The sequence below is a fragment of the Centroberyx gerrardi genome, chromosome 6 (assembly GCF_048128805.1).
Source record: "Centroberyx gerrardi isolate f3 chromosome 6, fCenGer3.hap1.cur.20231027, whole genome shotgun sequence".
Lineage (NCBI taxonomy): Eukaryota > Metazoa > Chordata > Actinopteri > Beryciformes > Berycidae > Centroberyx > Centroberyx gerrardi.
This window is the reverse complement of record NC_136002.1, coordinates 7,708,385-7,724,403: the sequence shown is the minus strand read 5'-3', so window position 1 is coordinate 7,724,403 and position 16,019 is coordinate 7,708,385. Positions and strand designations below refer to the sequence as shown.

Sequence of the window (16,019 nt, the reverse complement as noted above, 5' to 3'; positions counted from 1 at the left end):
TGCGACTGGTGGTGAGGTTAGCAATGTGGTTGTCATTGCAGCGAGGTCTAACGCCTCCTCTGGTCGTTTAATGGCATGGCAACAATATTGGATGCATGCAGAGAAGGTGACCAGTGTCCACAGGAGGGCGCTCTCACCCCATGGCAGGAGCTAGTTACATGCCTCGTGACGAGCAGCCTGTGCCAATACAGAACCTCCTTGCTGCCGTCAGGCAGAGGTGCTGTTACTTTGCTGAAATTTAACTTGAATACAAGTGAAATTATTGGTATAAAAATGTACTTTAGAAAAAGTAAAAACTAGCTCACAACCATCAAAATAATGTAAGGTACTAGTAGGCCTAGTACTAGTTGTAGAAGAGGCTAGTAATGCACATATCCATATCTGCACATTCTGTATGTTATCTAGGCTACATCTGTGAAGTGAATATATTGGAAAATTTGTACATCAGTCTATACTACACTTTCTGTACATATGTTCGTCCCATCTTTACACATCCTGCGTCCATCCTGTGTATACTACATGCAGTAATTTTCACATAATTTTCTTCATTTTCTCATATTCTTCCCATTTTTATATATTGCATTTTTTTTTTTCCCATGTTTTTGCCTCGGTGTGTTCCACTGCTACTATTGCTGCTTTTTTGCACACACTCTTTTCCTATAGGATTGGTACTATACGCTCCTCTCAGGCTCTGCAGTCACATCTCTTTCTTTCAAGGGAATTTTAGCAGGAAGCAACAATCATTAATGTTCCATGGCTATCAGGAGCGATGCTGGTTTAATAATTCAAACCCTTATTTACTTATTTACTTAATCTCATTAAACCAATCATGTATCCCATAATGCCTCAGTGTAAAGTAGAACCATGCACAGTCGCAGCAGAATCCTCATAGGGATAAATTGGAATTTAAAAAGACTGGCAAGAAAATCTGGCAATAATGTGTTAAGAGTCTGTGGGTTGCAGATTTTGCACTGTGATCATTTGTGACTACGCATGATAAAAACAACTACTGTATAAATATCATGTTCATTGTCTACAGCAAATGTCATGCTTGTCAACATGCAATTTTCTTGGCCGAGTTTCTCTTGAAAAAGATTTTTTTGATCCCAATGGGACAACCTTGCTAAATAAAGGACAAATAAATCTCATTAATCATACCTGAAATGGGAAGACCATAAACAAAAAAGTTACATTTCCTAAACTGTTTTTCTCATCTAGCTGAAAATACTGTCAAATTAAAGCTGAAATAGAGTAGCCTACTTTAACTTCACAGTCAATGTGTTACTTCACATCGTCACATCAAACAATCTGTCACTGTCCCAATACTCACTGCATTGTATAAGTGACAGCATACTGCATGATGTGATATGAGTCCTAAAGGAATCCATTCATTTTCAGTCAGGAAAAATGTACTCACAAATTATTCATCTACATCTTCATCTTCAAAGCCATTTCAATATTATCCTACAGCACCCAACAACCGTCCAATAACTTCTTCCTTTTCTACTCACTTGCATTTGTTTTACCTAATCAAACTGTTTATGACTTTAGTGATAACTCTTTGAACACAAGCTGAACCTAATGTCATGTAAAGCTTCCCTTCACTTTCAAAGGTAACAGAAATAACCTTGCCTTGTGCCATTCTTTATTTTAACACTTCATTTGAGCTGTAGTATGCCTGTTGCATGATATATTCAAACCTGAGACACCATTTTATATACAGTGACAATACATCACTATTACAGTTGGGGTTGCACCTTATATTATTTCCCTGTTAGGTGGCTTGACATATCTGATATCATCTTCACATGTTTTATAGTTACATACTATACTACTTTGTTTTACTTGATGTCCTAATTAGGGGATTTGCGTCTAGCTCCACAATTATCCAAATCCTATAAAAAAACATCCACCCAAAAGTTAGATAGCCATCCAAAAGCAATGCATTTAATCACGACTGGCTACCCAGGCCATGTTTTAAGTATGTCATTCTGTTCTCAGCCAGTGTGAGCCAGGCCTCGTCAGTAGATGACACTGCCTGACTGACATGGACAATAATAACAAACAAAATGTGTTTTTCCGTCCAAAACCTGTATGTGTGTGGTCTTTTCGGGGGGAATATTTTCTCTAGGAAGCAGCGTGTCTGGCCGCATGCTGGACGCGTGTCCAGATGTCCCATATGTGTAACCCCCCCCCACCCCCCCACCCCCCGACAGCCTATAGTACGCACACTAGTTTATACAAAATGAGAGGGCTGGTGCGTGCGTGCGTGTGTGGGCACTCAAGATTTATAATCAGGCTTTTTAATTTATGCAACAGCCTGTGCGAGGTCTGCTGTTGAAATCCGTGAAATATTCATTCTCTCGTCTCTGTCCCGAAAGCAACAAGTGCGCAGCCCGGTGTTCCGGCACGGCACCTGTTGCAGACGCTATTGTTGCTTTCTTTGCTTTTGAATTCATGCATGCATCGCCACTTGTAGTGGTCACACCCAGGGATAAGCCCACCTCACTCAGCTTACACACCTTTTTTTATTTGCAGAGTGCTTACTCGTCTTTTTAGGTTGATAGAAATCTCCACATACATTATAGTAAAGTGAAGATAGGGTATTTTATGGAAGAAAACGGCTTACATTTTTTTAACCACACTGGGCTCTTTATTTTTTATTTGCCAGTGTCTTTTTTTTCTTCTTTTTTTTTAACCAATCAGAGGTTTCTTTGGGTCATTACGGTTCTATGTAGAACCACTACAACCATTGAATAACCCTATTTTTTCGGTGCGGATCGGGTCTTTTAGGGGGGAAAACAAAAATTAGGCCTAATGCTTTTCTGAAATATAGCCTATAATTGATTTTTGTTGTTATTATTTTTGTCTTCTGATGATGACCGAGTGAAGGTCATAGTTGACCCACCTTTTTGTTTACCGCTGCATCACTGGTTACACCTGGCCAGCCTCTGGTCACCTGCCAGGGGCTCTGCGTCCAGCTCCTCCCCGGCCGGACTATCCACTCTTCTGGAGGTTATTACTCTCTTCATGGTGATTAGGTTTGGCTGAATAGCGGCCATTGTTCGGCTCCGGTTCCCACGACCCGGCATTCGCCTGGCAGTCGCGTGGCTCTAAACAGGGGCCCCCGCTTTAGGGGCCCAAAGGTGGGGGGACATCTGGTCAATCTGACATCTGCTCACTAACAGTTGACAGCAGATGTTTGACATTCGCAAATACGGAACGTGATCAAAGCTCGCGAAATTACACTGCGAGATTTCACCGCGGTAGACAGAACCTGCTGTGCTGCTCTTGGGAAGTGGAACAAGACCAAACCAACCTGTTTCAGTCTCTCCTGATTATTCTCAAAGGGAAGAAATGTAGAGTAGGTCTAGTTTTTAGTGTTGTAGGCCTTCTGGTCATAATGAGGTATTGTATTGAGGCACCTGTTCCCACCGTTATCTTCACACCTGTTTGAGTAGGCTGCCATTATTGAAGCACTATTGTCAAATAGGGACTCATAGGGAAGAAGCTGGGTGTCACTGTATATAAAAACTTCGGCACCCTGTTTGAACCAGAGACCATGGGAATGTCATGCGTAAAGCTGTCTTCTCGCTCCATTACGCACGGATCCAGCATTGATTATTTGAGTCGGTATAGGGAGCACCTGTTATTATTGCAAAAGCTAATAGCGTGAGAATTAAGTATGGGCTGTCATCCAGCTGGGTGGCTTTAATGTTATTATAATGTAATTGTCACATGGGTGAAATCAGTTTGAATGCTGAGACCAGCAGTTTTTTCTTGAGTACTGAAGCAGCTTACATGTGAGCAGAACTACAGTATGTATGCCCAGGTGTGTTGTCAAATGGCCGGCCTATTGTGTGTATATTTTCCTGTGAGCCTTGAGAGAATAGGTTTCGCCTTTTTGCAGGTAGTGTAATGTTGCTCCTGTTCATTGAAGAGAATGGGCGAGGGGCTCCCCGGAGTAAAGCACGGTAACTGCACACTCTTGTTCATCCCTGGGAGAAGAGGAAACGAAAGTTTTTTTTGTGGGATGGAGGGTGGAGGAGGGCGGGAGGAGGCGAGGGGGGGGGGGCAGTGCATGGTTTCAGGCTGGACATCTGTCGCTTGTGAGTGTGTGTGTTTTTTTTCCAGGCCGGGTATCTCGGCTATTGAATGGAGCCAGTGACCTGTCAGTCTTGACTGATGGGACCCCGTGTGTGGGAAAATCCCGCAGCCAAAGAGTTGGACCATTCACATGCTAATTGCGCCCTATAAATAAGAGGGCCGCGCCGCGCCGAGGGCCCTTAGAGACGCGCTGAGACTTCAGCCAAGGCAACACACAAGTCCGCAGGCTCCCGAGAAAAAAATATGACCGCTTCATCTATGGCGCACAACGTGGGGAAACATCCGAGTGCCAAGGAGGAGAGAAAGGTATTTCCCTTCTGGATATAGATCAGCTCTCTCTATTAGGATATAATGCAGGACAGCGCACTTTGTCTTCTCCGCTCCGGTATGGTGCCTCGCAATTTTGGTTGCCACTAACCGAGTATTATTTTTTTGTAATCCTTATAGCTGAGAAAGCCGCTTATTGAAAGAAAACGACGGGAGAGGATAAACAATTGTTTGGATCAGCTGAAAGAAACTGTGATCGGAGCTTTCAGACTTGATGTGAGTATTTCTCATCTCTTCTACAAGTAAACAGTGGAGGCTATTTATGATTCTTCGGGCTAAAAAATTAACGTAAGGCCTGTTCATCTCTCAACAGCAATCCAAACTTGAGAAAGCCGACATACTAGAGATGACAGTGAAACATCTGCAAAACATCCAGACTAACAAACTGAATGGTAAGTGGCCTGGCTCAGTGAACTCTTACGGGCAACAAGTGTCTTTGGATATCACAATATAGGGTCTGGGGACCTCTAGGGGTCCTTGATGGGGTTCCAGGGGGTCCCCAGCAGTATGAGGAAAAATTCACTATTGAGTAATTTCACCATTATTCCATTTAGAAGGAGTTTGCACAGTGGGAGAATGCATAATAGATAGAATGCAGTTTTGATCAGTTTTTACTGTTCACTCCACCAAGGCTAAATAATGACAGTTCTGCAATTCAAAGCTAAATCATATCTAACTACTAAAATCTTCTCAGTGGGGTTCCTTAGGACAAAATCTTATCAAATGGGGTTCTTAACATAGAAAAAAAAAATGTTTGGGATCCATTGACCTAGACGACTATTTGGCAGTAGAGGGCAGTAGCAACACACTGAAATGTCAGTTCAGCTACCATACATGTCAGGAGTGCAGAGGCCAACTATTGTTAGAAGTGTGAGAACTCATGTTTGGAGAAGTGTTGTGACCTGAATGTCCCTCCATTGGCCAATAGTGGAAGACTGGTTGTAGGCAACTGGGCAGCTCCCAGGTGTGAATGGGTTTAATTGTAGGGATGTGAGACAAGATCAGGTTGAGAAACAGCATGCATGCTTAGTAGAAATCCTTCCTTAAAGGCTTATTAGGGAGTAAAATGTTGCTTTTACGTTAAAATTCTGTGTTTTGAAAGCAATATTCATTCCCCCTCAAAAGAAAACCAACAGTTGTTAAATTGGTCCATTGGCTGCAGGTGGTGCTGCCTCCACCAGGGGGTGCTGTGACACCTGCTGTGACCTCACGTCTCCTCCCTTCTCCCCCCCCAGCAGACCCCACGCTAGGCCTGGAGGCGCAGCAGAAATACAGCACGGGTTACATCCAGTGCATGCACGAGGTCCACAACATGCTGCTCACCTGCGAGTGGATGGACAAAACGCTGGGCTCCCGCCTGCTCAACCACCTGCTCAAGTCCCTGCCCCGGTCCAGCGACGAGCGGCCCGCCCCGCCCACCCCGAGGCACGACGCCCCGCCCCCGCCCGGCCAAGGCGCCGGCCTCCCCGGCACGCCCGTCAGAGGAGACCCGCAGCCCGGCAGGCAGATCCAGAGGGAGGCCGGGCGTCCGGAGAGGCCCCCGCTCCACAGCCCCCACCTGGGCATGCTGGAGATGTGGAGGCCCTGGTGAACTGGTGGACTTGACTCAACGAAATTTGATTCTCCATTTTGTTAGCCGTTCCTCTGTTATGTATCTTATAGATATGCTACTGAGAAGACAAACGTGTGGGGCGCTTTTGCTCCAGTGATGATTATTCTAGGTGTGCTGTAATGATTCTATACAGTCCTTTTTCAAGTACTTCCCATCAGAAGTCGACTTCCTGTAGCCTGCTTTGTAGAAGGCTCTTATTAATCTTTCTTATATTTATTGTATTAACAGCTTATATTTATTTGATATTATAAGGTATGACGTTTCTTCTTAGACTTTGCTCAGCACTGTTTAGATTTTGTATTTCTTCCTCCTTTGTTGTATAATTAACCCACGCATTAATTAAAAAAAACATTGTGCACTTATAATTTTTATGGCATTTCTGCTTTATTGGATAGCGTGCAGTAGAGAATGAGTGGGAAAGAGTGGGTGACATGCAACCAACAGGGGTGCTGATAGGAATCCTGAGCCCCCCTGACAACATGTGACACCACAACACACACACACACACACACACACACACATATCAAAATGTATCAAACTTAATATCACCTCACCTCTCTAAAGGATTGCCAAGAGTTTGGGGGCTCCTGAAAGTGCTTCTTGTTTCCCCCCATCAGCAGCTCCCCTGATGACAAAGGTCATATGAGGCGGATTTGAACCTGTGACATCACAAATATAGCCTACATGGTCTGCACTTTATCCCCACAGGAAGCCCTGCAATGTTTTCTTTAGTTGTGTCATTTGTTGACATTGTAATCTCACAAATTAACCTACGTGACAAACCAGTCTACAAATCATTCACATTTTTATAGCAGTTATTAGCGGTTAGGCTGAGATTTTCCCATTGAAAGAAGCTGAATTATTAGATGCAAATCAGGCTCAGCAGTTGCCTATACAAACTGGCAGATATTACATGATCACACCAACCTGTTTATAGCCAACATGTTGGAACCCTCCATGCATTTTCAGCATAGGGCCATGCCTATACAAGTATTTGCATTGAGGTATTATGAAGTATTATGAATGTTTAGCTGTTCATATTTGTGTAAGAAAACGCCCGTCACGCTTTGCCTAAATGAAATGTGATTAAGGGAAAACTAAACAGGTGGATTATAGAAACCTCAGAAATTATAGCTTGTTGGTGATGGACTGGATACATCGTTCATATACATAGGTTCTATACAGTCCTCATTAGCAGAGACCTGATAGTCAGGAATAAAAAAAAAACAAATTGCACAATGAATCTGCAAATTTTTGGTCCCAAAGATCACCGTCTTTACCATGACACTGACAGTGATTTGTGATGATGTTGATATGCTGTGCTATTACTATCCTGATCTAATTAATAATCTTAATCTATTAACCCTGTTGTTGGAAATTATTCTTAACACACATTTCATGATCAGTGGTTCGGAGAGTTTGTACGTGCTTATGTGTGTGTAATTATTGAGCTGATCATCGACATTTAATAAGTAAGACTTTGCAATATAAATTTAATTTGGCCTCTGACAAAAAGTAACTAATTTGGTTCAAATAAAAATAAACTGGTAAATCACAATAAAGAACTCAGTGTGGTCTTAAAAAGGGCGTTTTATAGGCTACTGCTGATTTGAAGCACTTCATATGTTCTTAAATTATTCTTTACAGCACCATAAATAGTTCTGTGTAGAACCATTTGAGTATGTAAAACCTTTCTACAAAGGTTCTTTATGGCACCAGAGGGTTCTGCTAAAGTCTAAAGAACCGTTTTCTGGCACGTTTATGTTTCAATAAATGTGTAATGCATTACTGGTTTTTGAAAATTAGAAACGTGCACATGGCCCCATTCTCCCTCTGCTATTATTGCCATTATGATTGGCCACCACAGATCTCATGGAGCTGGGCGGTGGCGGTGCTGAAGAGAGGGACGGAGGGGGACGCCTGGTCCCTGGGCGAGTTCACCAACAAAAGCGAGCCGAGACAGCTGCTCTCTCCACAGTCCAGACCATTAAAGATCTGGAGCGGAGCATTGGGGGGTGGCGAGGTGCCAAAACCTCCTCCACTTCAAAGCTCCGAGACTCGCCCTTCATTTGGGGTACTAGAGTTTACTGGTGCCTTTGCGGAAACGCCGCGCAATTGCGGAAAAGCCGTGCGTAAAAGTGCACCCTAAAGCCATCATCTTATTTACCTGAAAGATGGCACAGACACCTCCGTGGTGCATTTTTGGGCAGACAGAACTGTTCTATTGTAAGGGTGATTTGCATGATAATGCGCTGTACAAAACGCGTATAAAAACGAGGGCAGAGGGTTGAGCACTCTTACTAGACATAAACAAATAGACATTGTGCGTAAAGGCCTAAACCAGCACATCCAAACGCAGAAAATGGCATATGGATGGATATCAGAGGGACTAGAACCACTCAATTCACAAAACCTAATTGTTATTTAAAGCAAGCCAGCGTATATATTCTGCATGTTTGGCCTATATACCACGTTACAATTACAGTACACATAGTGAAATGGTTATCAATTAAAAAAAAAAAAAAGCCATTCCAGAGATGATAAGCTTTCTCAGAACAACAGAGAAGCCTACGTGAGAATGCAGTTGCACACAAATCAGAAGTCACCAAACAACGGGGAGAACAAACGAGGCGCAGGCCAACACCTGTCGCTTTCTTTGGAGAAGGGCCCTTAATTCCCCCGGCTGATTCAGTTTGGGCCGAGGGGCCGCCAGCAGCAGCTGCCAACTGAAGGCATCGCGTTACATCCGCCAAGCAGCCGGTAAATCTGCTGAGCCTCGGACACAAAGAGAGCAGGGAGAGGACTGGGTAGGGCGGAAAACAGACCCGCAGGCTGCATACTGACACTGATACAGTCAGGCTGTGTAGGTTATGAAATTGCACAACCAGGCTTAAAACTACAATTACATGAGAGCTAAAATTATAATATGAGATATGAAATTTGTTTGTAGAATAAAACATTAATCCACAAAATGTATAACCTATAATTCTGTGGCCAGTTGAGATTATATTCAGATATTTGTCCTCATTTCATAAATCTAAGTATTTTATTAAAAATGCAAAATGCTGAAAATAGGCATGACTCTGATTTATAGGCCCACCAAAAATGCTACATTTCTTTGGCTGCCTTTAAACTTCATTTCATGCGTCTAACATGACCTTTGCACAAGTGAATGAGCCACAGTTCATAAGTAACTAACAGGGGGAAAAAGAGAGCCGCCGGTCCCCTAACCCAAAAAGCTGATTTATTAAAGCCCGTCCAGCTCCTCGGGGCGCAGACCGGGGCTGACCGGAGACAAAGGGAGTGGGCGCTCATTGGCTCCGGCGGTGTGCGCTCCGTTGTCCCCCAGCGAGAGCAGCTCAGCCCCTATTCACATGTTAATAAGCCCCTATAAATACTAACAACAGCCACTCAGCGCCAGCAGCACGTCTCACTAGGATTGCACAATAAACACAGGGCGCCTCGCCTGTGAGTTTATAGATTTTTTCCTCTGACCGGTTCCGTTTGCCAGCTGCCCCTCATTGACGGATCGGGAGGAAAACCAGCATTGGGGGAAATAGCAACAGAAACGGCGATCCAACCAACATGGCCCCCTCGGCTCGGCCCAGCAAGAACGGACTTGGCATGGATGAGGATGAGTCCTACTACGGGATTCAGCGAGGGGACAGAAAGGTACGGAGGGATGGTTGAGGGAATAACAGGTTTATGCACTTTCTGGACCCACTAGGTCATGACGCACTTGTCACGCCGGTTTTAAATTAATCCGTAATGCATTTGTTGTTGCTGCAAACTGTGTGCAGCTTTATGCCAAGGCGCTCGAGTTTCGGCTCAAACGCATTGAGATCAAACTGATCAGACGATCATCGATTATAGTAATTACATGCTGCATGTTTGTCGCAACTTTAATTCACTAACGATATGTTTTTATTACGAAAACTTCAGAGAGCCAGTAATAAATGTCAAACAACATTGGTTTTAGTTTACGCACGCATTGTCCACGCACCAGTAATACATCCAGCGCATGCAGCGCAATGATGCAGCGGTGACGAATTCTCTCATTGGAAACTGATGAGTTAACGCAATTTCTTTACTTTGCTCTTACAGACTAGAAAGCCTTTGGTGGAAAAGAAGAGGCGTGCTCGCATCAATGAGAGTTTGCAGGAGCTGCGGACTTTGCTCGCAGACACAGACGTGAGTACGGCGCACGCAAACACACACACACACACACACACACACACACACACACACACACACACTGCACCTTTAATGGTAGCTCACCTGTCGTGGGATAAAAGGGACGTTTGATTCTGATGGAGGTCACCTCGTTGTTTCCACAGTTTCACTCCAAGATGGAGAACGCGGAGGTGCTGGAGATGACCGTGAAGAAGGTGGAGGACATCCTGAGGAACCGAACCCAAGGTCTGCGCAAAGGCGGTTCATGCTTCTATCAGTTACACATAATAGGCCTACTGAGCAGTGTTGCGGTAGTTATTCCAAATCTAATGCCATTACTTTACATATTACTCCCTTGGGAAAAGTAATTCCCAACACTATTTGTTACATTACTTTGTTTCATTTCGTTTCATTTGCATCTCCAAAATTGGACATTGCATCCTCTTTTATACCTTCAATCCCAATTATCTCTGCTGTGAATGATCAAGGGAGACAGATAGAGTTGATGTCTGTTATTATTGCCTTGTGCCCTATAAAATCAAAGTAATGGGAATATTTCCACCCAGTGAAAGTAAACCCATCCAAGCCATCCTCTCATCCAACCTTCTTGGATGAACTACTAATTATGAAGAAAACAAATTGTTGGATGGGGTGGTATATCGTTTTTGAATAATTCAACTTCAGTCTGAGATTTAAAGGGAGGTGATAACAAGAAACACTATTTTAAAAAAAACATTTTTTTCAATTTATAACTGTAACATGACTATGTGTTCTGACCTGGATGACCTGGAAATAGTGACTAATTTGTTACACTACTCCTTACTGGGAAAAGTAATGACCCTACTAATGCCAACCATCCAACACTGACTTGGCTAAGGCCGCCAGCAGTAGTGCAATAGTACAAGTGCAATAAGGTTTATCATTCTCTAATAAGCCTTCTCTCTCCTCCCCACAGAGACTGATGCACTGAACCGAGAAGCCAGTGAACGGTTTGCGGCCGGCTACATCCAGTGCATGCACGAGGTCCACATGTTCGTGTCCAACTGTCCCGGGATCGACGCGACGGTGGCGGCGGAGCTCCTCAACCATCTGCTGGAGTGCATGCCCCTGAACGAGGACCACTTCCAGGACGTGCTGATGGATCTAATCACGGACACTTCTGGTAACAACGGCGGCACTTGGCACGGAGGCGGCGAGGCGCTGTGCGCGGCGCTGGCCTCGCCCGGGGGACGGAGCCTGTCCAGCGGCTCATCCTCTGCCCTCTCCCCGGCCCCCTCCACCACATCCAGCGAGGACCTGTGCTCCGACCTGGACGAGACCGACAGCGAGCACAACCAGAGCTCCACCGAGGGTCTGGAGAACCGGGAGGAGCCAGGCGTGCCCACCATCACCTACCCTCAGTCCATGTGGAGGCCCTGGTAGAGGCTCGGGGTTTGGTTGGGGTGCAGTAGGAAGAGTTTGGAGCAGGGGCGCTGCCAGAAATTGAGGGCACCCAGATCAGAGGTGAGACTGGACCCCCTCCTTGACGCATTTAAAGGAAAAATCCACCTTAAAACACTTTGACACTGCTATTGGTGATGTACCTTGCATTCCTGGGTCCATTTTGTTGTTTGGTATTTTTTTTGTTCCGGTGGATAACTCGCCAAACGTAGAGAACATGACGTCACGTTGAGGTATTTCCAGTGCAGCTACAATGGAGTTTGATATCAGAATTTTTTTCAGCTATCTGAAACATCAGCGGTAGCCTAAACATCAGGTTTTGGTGTCTAGACTCACAATTTTGCACCAACGTTCATGTACACAATCATACAGAGACAAATCCATCATGGAAGAGGCAGAGATAGCAATTTCTGCACCACAGTAGACCTCCACCCCAATAGACCAGAATGCAATGCAGCCACAAGACATGTTGAGTTTTGAGTAAGGGGGTTGATTCTCTCCTTTTCTCAACTCTCACTCTGGTATCACTGTCGCTACTGCTCTCTCCACTTGTATAACCCACAGTTGAATGCAACAACCCCTTTCAACAATCCCCAGAGAAGGGGAGGAAAACCCCTTCTCTCGGGGTTGTTGAAAGGCATTCTGGGAAATGTAGGAAATCACTAACTGAAGTACAAGTCTAGGCAGGTTTTGGGACAGTGGTTAAAAAAAAAAAGTCAATTGCAACACTTCATCACAAAATAACTCCTGGAATGCACTGAACATCACAGATTGATGATATCCAACAGTGTCAGAGTGTCTGAGGAGGATTTCTCCTTTAACTTAGTATAGTAACACCTCTCCTCTCTGAAGGGCCCCTCCAGCTTGGATCCTCCTGAGAGTCCCCCCCTCCCCCTTTTTCCCTCCCAGTAGTGTTGCCCCTGGTTTGGAGTCTACCTGAGTCCAAGGTTGTGACTTTTTCTTGTACCTGGAGAAAGAGAGAACCTTCACTCTCAACATTCACTTATAGCTCAACGGACAGAGGAGGAAGGATTCAGGATGTTCACAGTTTTTTTTTTGTAAATAATGGCGTGTATAAAGGATTTGTACAAGGACAAAGCTCTTTTAGAAACCGACAAGTTCGGCAATTCCTCTGATTAATATAAATATTTCTATTGTATTTCTGTATAAGGCCATAAAGGCCTGTAGTTTATTTGCCCTATAGCCTCCTTCAGGATGACCACTTGATGTTGTGATGATGTTTAGAAATGTTTTGCTATCAAAATGTCTGAATTTGCTAAATAAAATAATCTAATGAAAATGTCACTGTCTTATGCCACTCAATGCCCCTGAGGTTAATATCAAAAATGCTGAATAGGATAAAATCTCCCATGGGGAACGTGGGTAAAAATGTTTTTTTCAAGAAATGTAAACGTTTAACTAAAGAATTTATGTCATCTTAAATGACGTTGGGCTAATTTACATAAAGTATAGCAGGCTATTACAGCAGTGGGATTAAAGTTTGATTCCTATGGCCCATTCAATTAACAGCCAAGTAATTAACACTGACTATTGTAGCCTTTAATAAAAGAAACCAATAGACTAATAGACATTCAATGTCTGTGCTCACATTATGTCCAATTGGAAAGAAATGCCAGTGAAGTTCAAAAATAGTCTTTTTGCAAAAATCAAACACTTTGGGGCGTCTTTTACTCAATTTGTCAACTCAATAATAATGTTAATCCTAAATGTTACACACAATTTGCAGGTTCTGCCCTTTTTGAAATGATAAACTTTAAAAAAAATAAAAAAAAAACCTCTGCTCTCATTTCACCATCAACCCCCCCTCCACACACACCCCCAACCCCCCCTTTGAGTCTGGCCCATAGTCCTTTCACACCGCGAGGACGCGCGGTGCGTGTGCGCACATGAAAGAGTCGCACCTCTGGCTTCGCCTATCCAAGTGTCTTCGCTCACACCTCACGTACAATGAGCGTATTAACAAAGGGCTGTTAGATCCTGTCTGGACTGTCTAGGCCCTGAAAACCACCGACCACCAACCTCAAACGAGCCGACAAACCACAGCGGGCCCGTCTGTGGCGCCGGACGCGTTACTCGTTACTCATTCCCAAAGTAATGCTTTGTAAATTACTTTTCTTATTAGTCCCGGGAGCGGTAATTTGTTTCCCTTACACCCCCATCCAGTCAGCTCTCCTTTCATCTGTCAGGGAAAGACAACAGCGCTGATCAGTGGTGTAGTGCAGGGTATACGCAGGTATACGGCGTATACCTACTTATTTTTCAGTCGGCATTGCGTATACCCACTTCTAAATCTCCTCTTATGCGCATCATTCAGTAGTGTGCTGCAAATTTTTTTTCCTAGGATGGCGAAGGCATGACCCGCCCTACTCTGCCTCTAATTGGCTAGTACTCGTTGCCTTCGTTGGTTGGGTTGGTTAGGTTTAGGGTGTTGGTTTACCTCAAATAATAACGCAACAAAATATGGCTTTTGGTAATGAAATTAATAGGAAAGATGAAGCGAACTACTCAAACAAAAATTTGCTTTCAGAATTACAAACGACGCTACATCGGTGCTGTTACATGTATTGAGAATTGTCAAATTCAGTTTTGAAATATTTTATTTTGAAAATCGGCATTCTGAATGTTTGTTAAAAATAAACTAATCTCTGACTGAAACACCATGTTTGCCTCATCTTTAATATACCTTATATTCATGCATTAGGCCTGTGTAGGACCAGTAATATTTGCAAACTGCCCCTTGACAAATAATGTTAATTTTATAATGGTGGCACACTCTGGCCTACACTATCTGTTGCAAATCAGCTGTTCCAAGAGACAGTTTACAAAAGAAACTACTGGCCCATAGACTACTTGCAAGGTGAGAGAATAGTTGTCCAATTTTCATGTGTGGATGGACTAAGGAATAAGGAATAGTTCACTCAAAATGCATAATTATGTAGTTGTCTCACCCTATAGTCTGTGGGCCAGTATTGATTGCAAAATCTGCACCTCTTCTGTGGCTAATGTTAATTTCATAATGATCCTTACTCCCTGAAGTCAAGCAGCAGAAGTTAAGTGACAATGTGCAAATACTACTGGCCCATTTTAAATATGCTAAAACTAAATATGCAAGAGTAGTCTTACATGTCACTGTTTATAACACAGGGCGTTTATCCTTTGCTGGACGGGCCGCTTTAAAAAAAAAAATTGGGGCATAAATTAAGAGTATACCCACTTCTCCAGGCACCACTACACCACTGGCGCTGATGTCCAATGTTACTGTCATAGCTTCCACTCGGAGAAAGTCAACTTTTCTGCCGTTTCTGATGAGGTAGCTTAGTGTGTGACAGGGCAATGATTAATTATAAGAAAAACGAATGTAGGGATGGAGGTTGGATATTGTTATTGGGTAATTCAACTTCAATCTGACCACAAAAGTAACCAGCGGCGTCAACTCGCCGAACCACTAAGATATAGCGCCATTTATCGCCTAAATTCCCAAAACCGCTTATATGGACTAAATTTCTGTGGATGAAGTGGATCACTGATAGATGACTGTCAAGATATGATTAGGCTATTTGGTCAATATGATCCATTATTAGACATAGCCTACTGGTCACCAGACTATCACAGCTTGGGGACATTGGTCCTGAATGCTCCCTGATGTGTTTTTCTCTTAGATTTCTGGTTGATCTTTGCTCTCCATTACAATGATGAAAACTACAATATTAAATGTGAACTAATTTAGTGCCGCATCTTGCCAATATTCAACTGAACACAAAATGACTGAACACAAAACTCAGGCTGCATGTTGGCGCTGTGACAGTCTGGACTGGGGCCAAAATGTCTAATAAGGCCTGAATAGGGTCTCCTAGCAAATATCACTTCTCACTTGAACATGCTGGATCTTCATTTCTTGGTTAAAAACCGCGTTGTTCACAGACTGTTGTCACCCGTCTTGAAGGAATAGTTAACAAGACGAGAGGGGACGGACGGAGTGGGGGTGGGGGGGGGGGGTGTCGCTGTTCACACATGGGTCTCAACCTGGATTTGGGTGCGAATGTCGGAGGAGACACACATTGAAATGGGAGCGGACGAGACGCGGTGATCAAAGCTGTCGGTCGGCGGGCGACCATTTGACAGAGGAGCGTCAAAGCCCGGAGAGCTGAAAAGACAGTGAGGAAGGATACCACCAACAGCCCCAGTGTCTTCAAAGAGACAGACCGGGACAAGCAGCAACACACACACACACACACACACACACACACACACACACACACACACACACAGGCTGTCTGCTGCAGGCCCTCATAACTTCTGACCAACACTTTATCATCATGACACCCGAAAACAAATTAGA

General features: G+C 43.9%; 2 protein-coding genes across 2 annotated transcripts; both read left to right on the top strand.

Annotated features, from left to right (window-relative positions):
* The first annotated feature begins 4,350 nt into the window (after positions 1–4,350).
* On the top strand, positions 4,351–6,025 carry her8.2 (hairy-related 8.2). Its single transcript, XM_071897316.1, has 4 exons — positions 4,351–4,413; positions 4,555–4,650; positions 4,748–4,826; positions 5,670–6,025. The coding sequence occupies exons 1-4, from the start codon at positions 4,351–4,353 to the stop codon at positions 6,023–6,025; spliced, it is 594 nt and encodes a 197-aa protein (XP_071753417.1).
* A 3,455-nt stretch (positions 6,026–9,480) lies between these two features.
* Positions 9,481–12,879, top strand: her13 (hairy-related 13). The gene is made up of 4 exons (XM_071897305.2): positions 9,481–9,718; positions 10,151–10,237; positions 10,384–10,465; positions 11,175–12,879. The coding sequence occupies exons 1-4, from the start codon at positions 9,632–9,634 to the stop codon at positions 11,639–11,641; spliced, it is 723 nt and encodes a 240-aa protein (XP_071753406.2). The 5' UTR covers positions 9,481–9,631; the 3' UTR covers positions 11,642–12,879.
* Positions 12,880–16,019: the final 3,140 nt, after the last annotated feature.

Coding starts and splice junctions, on each gene's coding strand:
- her8.2 (XM_071897316.1), top strand. CDS start 4,351: ATGACCGCTTCATCTATGGCGCACAACGTGGGGAAACATCCGAGTGCC. Junction 4,414..4,554: donor GTGCCAAGGAGGAGAGAAAG/GTATTTCCCTTC, acceptor TAATCCTTATAG/CTGAGAAAGCCGCTTATTGA. Junction 4,651..4,747: donor TCGGAGCTTTCAGACTTGAT/GTGAGTATTTCT, acceptor ATCTCTCAACAG/CAATCCAAACTTGAGAAAGC.
- her13 (XM_071897305.2), top strand. CDS start 9,632: ATGGCCCCCTCGGCTCGGCCCAGCAAGAACGGACTTGGCATGGATGAG. Junction 9,719..10,150: donor TTCAGCGAGGGGACAGAAAG/GTACGGAGGGAT, acceptor TTGCTCTTACAG/ACTAGAAAGCCTTTGGTGGA. Junction 10,466..11,174: donor CCTGAGGAACCGAACCCAAG/GTCTGCGCAAAG, acceptor TCCTCCCCACAG/AGACTGATGCACTGAACCGA.